Source organism: Henckelia pumila, chromosome 4, assembly GCF_033568475.1.
Source record: "Henckelia pumila isolate YLH828 chromosome 4, ASM3356847v2, whole genome shotgun sequence".
In the NCBI taxonomy this organism is placed as follows: Eukaryota; Viridiplantae; Streptophyta; class Magnoliopsida; order Lamiales; family Gesneriaceae; genus Henckelia; species Henckelia pumila.
The window spans coordinates 152,856,842-152,868,052 of NC_133123.1; the positions used below are offsets into that span (position 1 = coordinate 152,856,842).

At 39.6% G+C, this 11,211-nt stretch overlaps 1 protein-coding gene across 1 annotated transcript; it reads right to left on the reverse strand.

Annotated features, from left to right (window-relative positions):
* Positions 1 to 206: 206 nt before the first annotated feature.
* LOC140862102 (uncharacterized) lies at positions 207 to 1,526 on the reverse strand. The gene is made up of 2 exons (XM_073265106.1): positions 1,480 to 1,526; positions 207 to 1,059 (listed from the first exon to the last, which is right to left on the reverse strand). The coding sequence occupies exons 1-2, from the start codon at positions 1,524 to 1,526 to the stop codon at positions 207 to 209; spliced, it is 900 nt and encodes a 299-aa protein (XP_073121207.1).
* Positions 1,527 to 11,211: the final 9,685 nt, after the last annotated feature.

An 11,211-nucleotide genomic window follows, 5' to 3' on the forward strand; every position in this document is an offset into this window, starting at 1 on the left:
TACACATGATCTGGGAATTGATGATTTGTGAATCCTGGTGGTTGTTCAACAAATACTTCTTCTTGGAGTTTTCCATTCAAGAAAGCACTTTTAACGTCCATTTGATAAACTTTGAAGTTCTTGAATGAAGCATACGCAAGAAATATTCTTATTGCTTCCAGTCTAGCTACTGGTGCATAAGTTTCGTCATAGTCAATTCCTTCTTCTTATCTGTATCCTTGAGCTACTAATCTTGGCTTATTTCTAACCACAGTTCCTTCTTCATTGAGCTTGTTTCTAAAGACCCATCGAGTGCCAATGACTGATTGATGTGTTGGTCTTGAAACGAGATCCCATACTGCATTTTTAGTAAACTGATTTAGCTCTTCTTGCATTGCATCTATCCAACAACTGTCAGCCAATGCTTCTTCAATTTTCTTTGGCTCTTCTTGAGATATAAAGGTTGCGTGAAGAAGTTCTTTAATCATTTGTCCTCGAGTCCTTAGAGGTGCTAAAGGATTACCAAGAACAAAATTGAGTGGATATTTTTTGGACCATTTCAGTCTAGTATTAGACTGATTTCCACTGATCACTTGTGCTTCTGGATCTTGACTAGTTACGTTATTTTGGTAAAGCTCTGTGGTCTCATGGTGCTGTTCTTCAATATCCTCAACTGTGTGAGTTTGGTGAGTATCAACTGATTGATCAATGTTAAGATCCTCAACTACTGGATCAACTAGTTCCGGTTCATGAGATTGAAGAGTTCTTGTGGGTGGTGAAGCTTCGTCTTCACTTTCGTCTTGATTATCGTTGTCCAATTGTATTTCTTGAAGTAGATCCGAGAGTTGATGAGTATTAGTTGCAACATCAATAGTAAGATCTTCATCAAAAATAACATGGATTGATTCTTCAACATTTAGAGTTCTTTTGTTGAAGACTCTGTAAGCTTTACTGATTGAGGAATATCCCAGAAAAATACCCTCATCTGACTTTGCATCAAATGCAGTAAGATGATTTTTACCATTGTTGTGGATGAAGCATTTACTCCCGAAGATCTTAAAGTATGATACATTTGGTTGTCTGCCATTCCAGATCTCATATGGGGTTTTAAAAAATTTCTTGCATATCATTGATCTGTTCTGAGTGTAGCAAGCAGTGTTCACAGCTTCTGCCCAAAATTTTTGAGAAATCTTGGAGTCAACTAACATGGTTCTCGCGGCTTCTTTAAGAGTACGATTTCTCCTTTCTGCAACACCATTTTGTTGTGGTGTTCTAGCTGCTGAGAATTCATGTTTGATTCCATAATGCTCTAAAAATGAAGATAAAGTTTGATTGACAAATTCAGTTCCTCTGTCACTCCTGATTCTGTCAATATTACTTGATTTTTTGTTAAATAGTCTTTTAAAAATTTTTATGAGTTGAGAAGCAGTTTGATCTTTTAATTTCAAGAAAATGACCCAGGTAAAACGTAAGTAATCATCAATTATGACAAGTGTATACATCATTCCCCCTAAGCTTGTTACTGGGATTGGACCAAATAAGTCCATATGTAACAGTTCCAATCATCGGGAAGATGAGTTATAACCCTTGTTTTTAAAGGATGACCTAACTTGCTTCCCATATTGACAAGCTGAGCAAACTTTGTCTTTTGAAAAATCAATTTTAGGCAGTCCTATTACTAGCTCGAGCTTACTCAGACTGGCAATTGATTTGAAGTTAAGATGATTCAGTCGCTTGTGCCAAATCCAGTTGCGCTTAGAATTGGAAGCTACGAGGCAAACAGGTTTGCTAGACTAAATATTCCAGCATACTTTATAAGTGTTTCCATATCGATTTCCTGTCAAAATAATGTTACCAGAGGCATCCTTAATAATGCAGTTTAACTTTTGAAATTCAACAGAGTGCCCGTAGTCACACATTTGACTAATGCTGAGTAAGTTATATTTGAGAGTTTCAACCAATAAGACATCTTGAATGATAATGTTTGTAGTAACCCAGCATGGTATCACCTACTAACTGGCAACTAATAACATGCATTAAACTTAATAAAAAAGAAATGCTTAACAGAGTAAAACGTGCGAAAACATAACCATAATTTACATATTAGCTTAATAAAACATATCCAGGCTTAAATCTGTAATGATACAACCATATCGAATAACTTAAAAGTAAACGTTATACAGCTATATCGAATCCTGCTGTATAATTAACTCCTCAAGGCTCCTGCTCCCTAGTCCTGCCTTGAACTACCTGCTCCGTCCATCCTGCGACCTGCCCCATGGAATAGGGTGTCCAAGATAACAACTAGGACGTGAGCGCTAACGGCCAGTACATAAACATGAGTAAACATATATATACGATGCATGCAACATGATGACTGGTAAAGGGTCATCTGAAAAGTCATGCTCAGTACCAGCGCTACATGAGTGCTGCCACCGCACGGATCAACCTCTGGGTGCAACCACACTCGTCTAGTTCACCAGAGTAGACAGACATAAATGCCCCCGCCGTCGTGGTACTCTCAGTGACAGACTATCGAGTATAGAGCTGAGCGGCTCTATAATCAGGTATAACAAGATATAGGCTCAACGTGTATATGCACATGACATATGAATATGGAAAACGGTAAATCATATATCATGCCATATAATAATGCCAAATAAATGCAACATATAAACATGTATACTCGCTGGCAATCTCAGTCAATGTGTACGTACCTCTAGGCTAGTTCAAGTATAGTAGGATCTTAGGTTTCAAGCCTATATTCAAAAGTTCACCGTATCACTACACAAGTTCGATAAGCCTTTACTAAGCTAATAAGTACTCCCAAAACTTTAAATAGATTCTCGGACCATACCTTCGTCCGTAGTAAGCCCTTTAGAGTCGCTAGTCTCGGATGACTATAACCACACCTTGGTTATTCCAGAACCTCTATTATAACCGATAGGGCCCTCAAGTGTATATCTCACACTATATAACTGAAGAAGGAAACTCGGAAATTCGTAATCAAAATGAACTCCGGAGACCCCTATTTATAGGAAAAATTCTCGGCCAGGATCGGAACTTCCGATTTCAGGATCGGAGCTTTCGATCCGCTCCCTGCGTACATGCTTGACACGCCAGGATCGAAACTTCCGATCCAATGATCGGAGCTTCCGATCTGCCCTCCGTTCAACACTTGTCAAAACTCGTGGCTGAGTCATCGAGCATTGCTGGCAGCTGGAGATCGGAACTTCCGTTCCTAGATCGGAGCTTCCGATCTCTGTGCTTCCGATCGGCTTCCGAAGTGGCTGGGATTGGAGCTTCCGATCTGGGTTCGGAGCTTCCGATCCGGTCCAAAGTCAAAAGCCCAAATTTTTTCTGAAGTTCAATTACACTCCAAAATTGGTTAATTACTAACCCTTAATCATTTTTAACATATTATTATCTTAAAATAAAATCTGGGTTACTACATTCTCCCCACCTTTAGATATTCCGTCCGCAAAATAAAATCTAAAGACAAATTAAGATAACAATATGAAACATCAAACCATGTTTTATTACAACAACTGTAATTACATCTTTACATGGTAATCAAAAGTACAAAGCAAACAACTCAGGATATTCTGCTCGCATATGGCTCTCGGTTTCCCAGGTTGCTTCTTCAACGCCTCGGCGTTGCCATTGCACCATCACAAGTGGTATAACCTTGTTCCGAAGAAATTTCTCCTTCCTGTCTAGGATACGGAGTGTTCGTTCAACAAAAGAAAGATCTGGCTCTAGCTGAATATCAGTAGACTGAATCACATGAGATTCATCAGCTATATACTGTCGAAGTAGCGAGACATGAAAAATATTACGTATACTGGAAAGATTTGGCAGTAAGGCCAAACGATATGCAACATCTCCGATCTTTTCTAGTATCTGGAAAGGCCCAATGAAACGAGGAGACAACTTGCCTTTCACACCGAATCTCATCACCTTCCTGAAAGGTGATACTCGTAAGAATACATATTCACCAGGCTCAAACTGAAGTGGCTTGCGGTGAATATTAGCATAACTGGCTTGTCGATCTTGAGCAATTTTGATCCTCCGTTTGATCAAATCCACCTTGTCTACAATCTGCTGCACCAACTCAGGACACTCGACTTGTCGTTCCCCAAATTCATCCCAGAATAACGGAGTACGACACCGTCGACCGTACAATACCTCGAAAGGTGTCATATCAATACTACGATGATAACTGTTATTGTAGGCAAATTCGATCAAAGATAACTGATCCTGTCAAGATACGCCAAAGTTCATAACAGAAGAACGTAGCATATCCTCCAAAGTACGAATCGTCCGCTCTGACTGCCCGTCAGTCTCCGGATGATATGCAGTGCTCAAACTCAAAGTGGTACCCAACGCCTGCTGAAAACTACCCCAGAAACGTGAGGTAAATCGCGGGTCTCTATCACTGACTATGCTTACTGGAATCCTATGTAATCGTACTATCTCCTGGACATATAAGCGTGCCATGCGATCATAAGAATACTCCCGGTTGTAAGGAATAAAGTGTGCTGATTTCGTCAAACGGTCAACAACGACCCAGATAGCATCACACTGACGTGAAGTCATAGGTAAGTGGATGACAAAATCCATAGTCACGTGCTCCCACTTCCATTCGGGAATCTCAAGATTCTGCAGTAATCCACCTGGTCGTCGGTGTTCAGCCTTGACCTGTTGACAAACCAAACATCGAGAAACAAATTGATACACACTACGCTTCATTCCCTTCCACCAGAATCTAGTTCGCAAGTCCTTATACATTTTCATGCTTCCAGGATGAACTGATAATCGACTCCTGTGAGCTTGAGAAAGAATATCATTCCTGAGCTCCGCAACATTAGGTACAACCACTCGATTAGATAAGCACAATAATCCATCTGCCTTAAAATGGAATCCAGATGTATTAACCCCATTGGCTAAACGTGTCAAACGCTGAGTCTTAACATCAGATATCTGTGCATCTTTGATCCGATAATACAATGCTGGCTCAGATAAAATAGTATACAATCGAATTCCATTCCTCCCTTTTCTGTGTTTGAGCGTAAAACTCAAAGAACAACACTCTTGTATCATATGAGATACTTTATTAGTCTGAAGTGCAGAAAGTCTCACCTGCCGACTCAAGGCATCAACAGTAAGATTAGCAGAACCTGGATGATATTTGATTTCACAATCATAATCCTTCAAAAGATCCATCCAGCGTCTCTGTCGCATATTCAACTCTGCCTGAGTGAATAAATACTTCAAACTCTTGTGATCCGTGAATATCTCAAATTTCTCGCCATAAAGATAATGCCTCCAGATCTTGAGTGCAAATACAATGGCGGCTAACTCGAGATCATGTACTGGATAATTATTCTCATGCATCTTCAACTGTCAAGAAGCATAGGCAATAACATGTCCATGCTGTGTCAGAACACATCCTAACCCCTAACCAGAGGCATCAGTGAAAACAACATATCCTCCTGATCCAGAAGGTAGAGCTAGCACAGGTGCAGTAGTAAGACGTCTAGCAGCTCGTGAAATGACTCCTCACAATCCGAAGTCCAAATGAAGGTAACATCTTTCCGAGTAATCTGAGTCAAAGGCCTGGCCAACTGTGAAAAATTCTCGATGAACCGACGGTAATAACCAGCTAGACCCAAGAAACTACGAATCTCAGCAACCGTCGTCTGACGAGACCAGTTCAACACTGCCTCTATCTTACTAGGATCAACAGATATCCCTTCACTAGAAATCACATGACCGAGAAACAGTACCCGATCAAGCCAGAATTCACACTTGCTCAATTTTGCATACAACTGCTTATCTCGTAATGTCTGCAGCACAATCCTCAGATGCTGTGCATGCTCATCCTTGTCATGAGAATAGACAAGAATATCATCAATGAAGACGATGACAAATCTATCCAGATATTCTCGAAATACTTGATTCATCAGATTCATAAATACTGGTGGTGCATTCGTCAAACCAAATGGCATAACCAGAAATTCATAATGCCCGTATCTGGTCCTAAAAGCAGTCGTAGAAATATCTGAGTCCCATACTCGCATCTGGTGGTATCCAGATCTCAGATCTATCTTGGAGTAGACAGAAGTACCCTGTAATTGATCGAACAGATCATCAATCCGTGGCAAAGGATACTTATTCTTGATGGTGACAGGATTCAACTGCCTGTAATCAATACATAATTGCATCGATCCATCTTTCTTTTTGACAAATAAAACAGGTGCTCCCCACGGAGAAACACTCGGACGAATATATCCCTTATCAAGCAGATCCTGTAATAGCTGTTTCAATTCCCTCATCTCTGACGGCGCCAGACGATAAGGTGCTCGGGATATAGGCGTAGTTCCTGGTACTAGATCAATACCAAATTCAACCTCTCGAACTGGAGGAAAACCAGGAATCTCATCAGGGAATACATCAAGAAACTCACTTACTATCGGTAGCTGATCAATCCCGTACTACTCATGGACATATCAACTGCATATATGAGGTAGCCCTCCCCACCTGACTTCAAGACATGACATGCCTTCAGAGCCGAAACAAGTGGCATCGAAGGTCGCACACCCTCACCATAAAAATACCAGCTATCACCCTCAGCAGGATGAAACTGTACCAGACGCTGATAACAATCCACAGTAGCGTGATACAAAGTTAGCATATCTATTCCCAAAATACAGTCAAAATCTGTCATCGCTAATATCATCAAATTAGCCAATAACGTATTACCCTCAAACTCTAGAAGGCAACCCATCACTAGACGCTTAGTTACTATCTTCTGCTCTAGCGGAGTAGATACAACTAAATTCATATCTAATGATACATAAGGTAATCTATGTCTCTTAACAAAACGACTAGAAATAAAGGAATGCGATGCTCCAGTATCAATTAAGACAAGTGCAGGAATACCACATAACAAAAAGGTGCCTGCCAACATGCGATCTCTTCCCTCAGTAGCCTGTTCTTGAGACAAATCAAATACCTGCCCTTGAGACTGTGGACGGTAACCAGAAGAACTCTGTGGTGTTGGCTGCTGTCGTGGAAAAGTAGAAGCCTGAGATCCATCCTGTGATCCCAATACACTAGCAAAACCCATGCGCTGAGGACAATCTCTCCGCAGATGTCCCTGCTGACCGCAAATATAACAAGCACCAGTAGCTCTCCGACATGAAGCTGCAGGATGCTTTCCTCCACAATGGATACAAAACTCCTCCTTCTTCTTCTTCTTCCCAAAACGGAACATGCCTCGTGAACCGCGAGAACCAGATGAAGTAGTAGGAGTAGAAGAAGACATAGGTCCAGATTGCACAACAGATTGAGCTCTAGGCTCAACAGATCCACTAGACTGTCCTGGCATCATCAACTGTGCCCTCCTGTTGCTGGTCTCCACCAGACGGCAACGGTTCACCAAAGTCTCATAAGATGTTGGATCATCATAGACGACAACTTGTGAGTAGATATCTTGATTCAAGCCTTGCAGAAAGATATCATATTTGGACGCATCACTGTTACTGATATGAGGACTGAAAGGTAGCAGATCAAGAAATCATTGCTGATATTGATCAATAGTCATTGCTCCTTGCCTCAGAGTCAGCAACTCCATAGATCGTGCCTGGCGAACAGCTGGAGGAAAATACAGTTTCTGAAACTGCTGACAGAAATCCCCCCAAGTCACCTGTCCTCTCTCAGTACGTGCCTGAGCAGCTTTGGCATCCCACCAAAAACGTGCTCGATCCTCTAGAACAAATTCTAGAACTTCCAATTTCTGATCCTCAGTGCAATCGAAAGCACGAAAAGTACTCTCGAGTTTAGACATCCAACTTCTTGCTTGCTCAGGATTCTCGCCTCCCACCAAAGGTTTCGGTCCTACTTGCATGAATTTATTGATAGAGTAGCGACGTTTACCCTCATGATGACGATGTTGTTCAACATGATGGTGGTGGTGACGATGATGATGACCACCTCCCTGGCCAACACTATTGTGACTCTCGTCAGCCATATCCTGAAAAGAATTGCACATTAAAATCCCAAATGCGCAAAAATTACTCAAGTCTAAACTAAATCCCAAGTACTAATCCCAAAATCTAAGCATGCTCTGATACCAAAAATATAGTGACCCAGCATGGTATCACCTACTAACTGGCAACTAATAGCATGCATGAAACTTAATAAAGAAGGAATGCTTAACATAGTAAAACGTGCGGAAACATAACCATAATTTACATATCAGCTTAATAAAACATATCCAGGCTTAAATCTGTAATGATACTGTAAGGCCCAAAAATATTAAATTATTAATTATGGGATTTAAGATTTAAATTCCATATTATAGGCTAATATTGATTTGAGAAGTTATGGACATGATAGATTTAATTTTCGAGCCGAAAATATTTAATTTGAGAATTTACGGATTTTGAGAATTAAATTTCGAGAATTCTTAAATTAAAAGAATAAATATTCAATTTGAATATTTATGGGATTTAAGATTAAATTCCATGTTTCGGGAATTAAAGAAGATTAATTTTGAAGATACAACCCGATCAGGGACTGATTTGCAAATATCGAAGTTGCAAGGGCTAAAGTGCAAAAGGCCAAGATTATTTAATTAATCTGAATTTATTTAATTTTAATCCGAGTATATTTAATTTGAGAATATTTAGAGTTTCGATTTTAATTCTAATATTCTTAAATTATTTTGGATTGAAATTGAATTAAAAAGAAGGCCGATGACTGAATTGCAATTAATGAAGACTTGAGAGACTAAATTGCAATTTATGCAATACATATATGATTTTAATCAGATTATCAACATGTACACGTGCTTATGTTGTATATAATTCAGAAAAGTGAAGAAATGAACAGAGGAGCCGAAGCTTTTCCCTTTTCCTTTGAATTCGATTTGTTCAAATCGCCGTAACTTTTGATCCGATTGTCCGATTTCAATTCCGAAAGATGTTCTGGAATCCTTGCAATGAGGCCTTCAATTTGATGTAAGTTTCAGATTTTTTGGCATGTTTTTAAGAACGAAATTTGGTAGAGATCAGTACTTTGGTATATGATTATGTTCTTGACGTGTTGTATTGTTTATTTTCGAAACCGGATCGAATATGGATTAAGGAATGAATTTGTTATGATATCCAGATTGTATTTGATATACTTAGTTGCTGTTATGAGGATTATAATGATGTATTAATGATTTGGAATGGACGTATGAATTGGATTGAAGTTAAAGAAGTTAGCTTCGAAGTCGATATTAAGTCGATTACCGATTTTGAATCGATATGCCGCCGGTTGATGTTTTGACATAGTTTTGATAGCCTATAACTGAGTTGAGATAGTTTTTTAGATGTTATGAATGTTATGGCATTTTTATTTCTCGATTTCAGTTGAGTTTCGAAGGCTAACGATTCACGACTCCGAGTTGTACCGAATAAAAAGAAGTTGAAGTTTGAAATGATGTTGATTGAATCTATATTGATGATTTTGATTCAATTCTGAAATGATTGAATAGAATGAAGTTTGATATGCATGTTTTGATGATATGTTTCAGATTTTAATAGGAGACTATTGACTCAAGAACCTCAACTTGAAACCGAAGAAGAAGTGATCAAGATTGAAGTGAATGTGATTGAAGATTGATTTATGTTTGAATGATCAGATTCTTGTAGGAGTTGTGGTACTTCCTATCCAGATGTGGAACATGACAAACTCGAGAATGACAGGTATAATGACGACATCGCGAGTCAGGGACTTTGAAACTCAAGGACGACTATTCTTGAGTTATCCCGAACAAATCACATACTTGTTTAAATACTTGTTCTTGAGGTAGAACTTATGTTATTATCGATCCATCACAGGTAGTGGATCTTTATTGCTTTTGATATGATTGTATATTGAATTGATTCTATGTCAAGGTTGCGGTTAACCTTATTTTCTAGCCCGAAATGGCTACGATAAATGGATATCCATGTCAAGATCGGTTACGAATCTTGATGGCAATGAAGTGATAAGAATCAATTCTTGAGATAAGCGCGCTATATAAATTGAAGTCTTGATTTAAAGTTTGAGTTGATATATGCGTTATTTTAACTCTATTCTTGAATTGACATGTTTAGAGTTGATATGAATTTTATTTAACGCATTTATATGTCGATTATACTGAGAATGATTTCTCACCGGAGTTTATCCGGCTGTTGTCTTGTTTTGTATGTGTGCATGACAACAGAGAGGGCAGGAGCTGATCAACGACGTTATTGACAGCTGGGAGAGAGAGTCTAGCACGTGAGAACTCGGGTTGTAGATGAAGTCTTGAGATCTAGAAGCATCAAACCTTAGAACTTGTTGGTTTTGAAATGCATGTATGAACTTGAGGTAGTTTATGTCGTTTATCATTATTTAGAGACTTGTTCGATGTAACAAATGCATGTATAGATGCTTGAGATCTTGTTTATGTTTATATGCATGATTTGGATCTTATATATCATGTTTTAGACTTGAGTTGGATGGATTGAAAGGATCAAGCTGTTGACAAAATATCAGAGCAGATTTTTCTGCCCAGGATTTGCCCGAGCGGCAGAAAATTACAGCCCGAGCGCACCCGGGGCTCAGCCTACTATTTTGGAAAAAAAACAGGGGCGCCCGGGCGGCTGTTTTTAACCGCCCGGGCGACCCCCCCCCCCCCCCTTTGAAAAAAAAAATAAAAATTTGTTTGATCCTTATTCTTTCCTTATTAGATCAATGATGCTTATTCATTAACTTCCCCTTAAGATTTGATATTAGCAACCCGAGGTCCCCACAGATACAACCATATCGAATAACTTAAAAGTAAACGTTATACAGCTATATCGAATCCTGCTGTATAATTAACTCCTCAAGGCTCCTTCTCCCTAGTCCTGCCTTGAACTACCTGCTCCGTCCATCCTGCGACCTGCCCCGTAGAATATGGTGTCCAAGATAACAACTAGGACGTGAGCGCTAACGCCCAGTACATAAACATGAGTAAACATATATATACGATGCATGCAACATGATGACTGGTAAAGGGTCATATGAAAAGTCATGCTCAGTACCGGCGCCACATGAGTGCTGCCACCGCACGGATCAACCTCTGGGTGCAACCACACTCGTCTAGTACACCAGAGTAGACAGACATAAATCCCCCCGCCGTAGCGGTACTCTCAGTGATAGACTATCGAG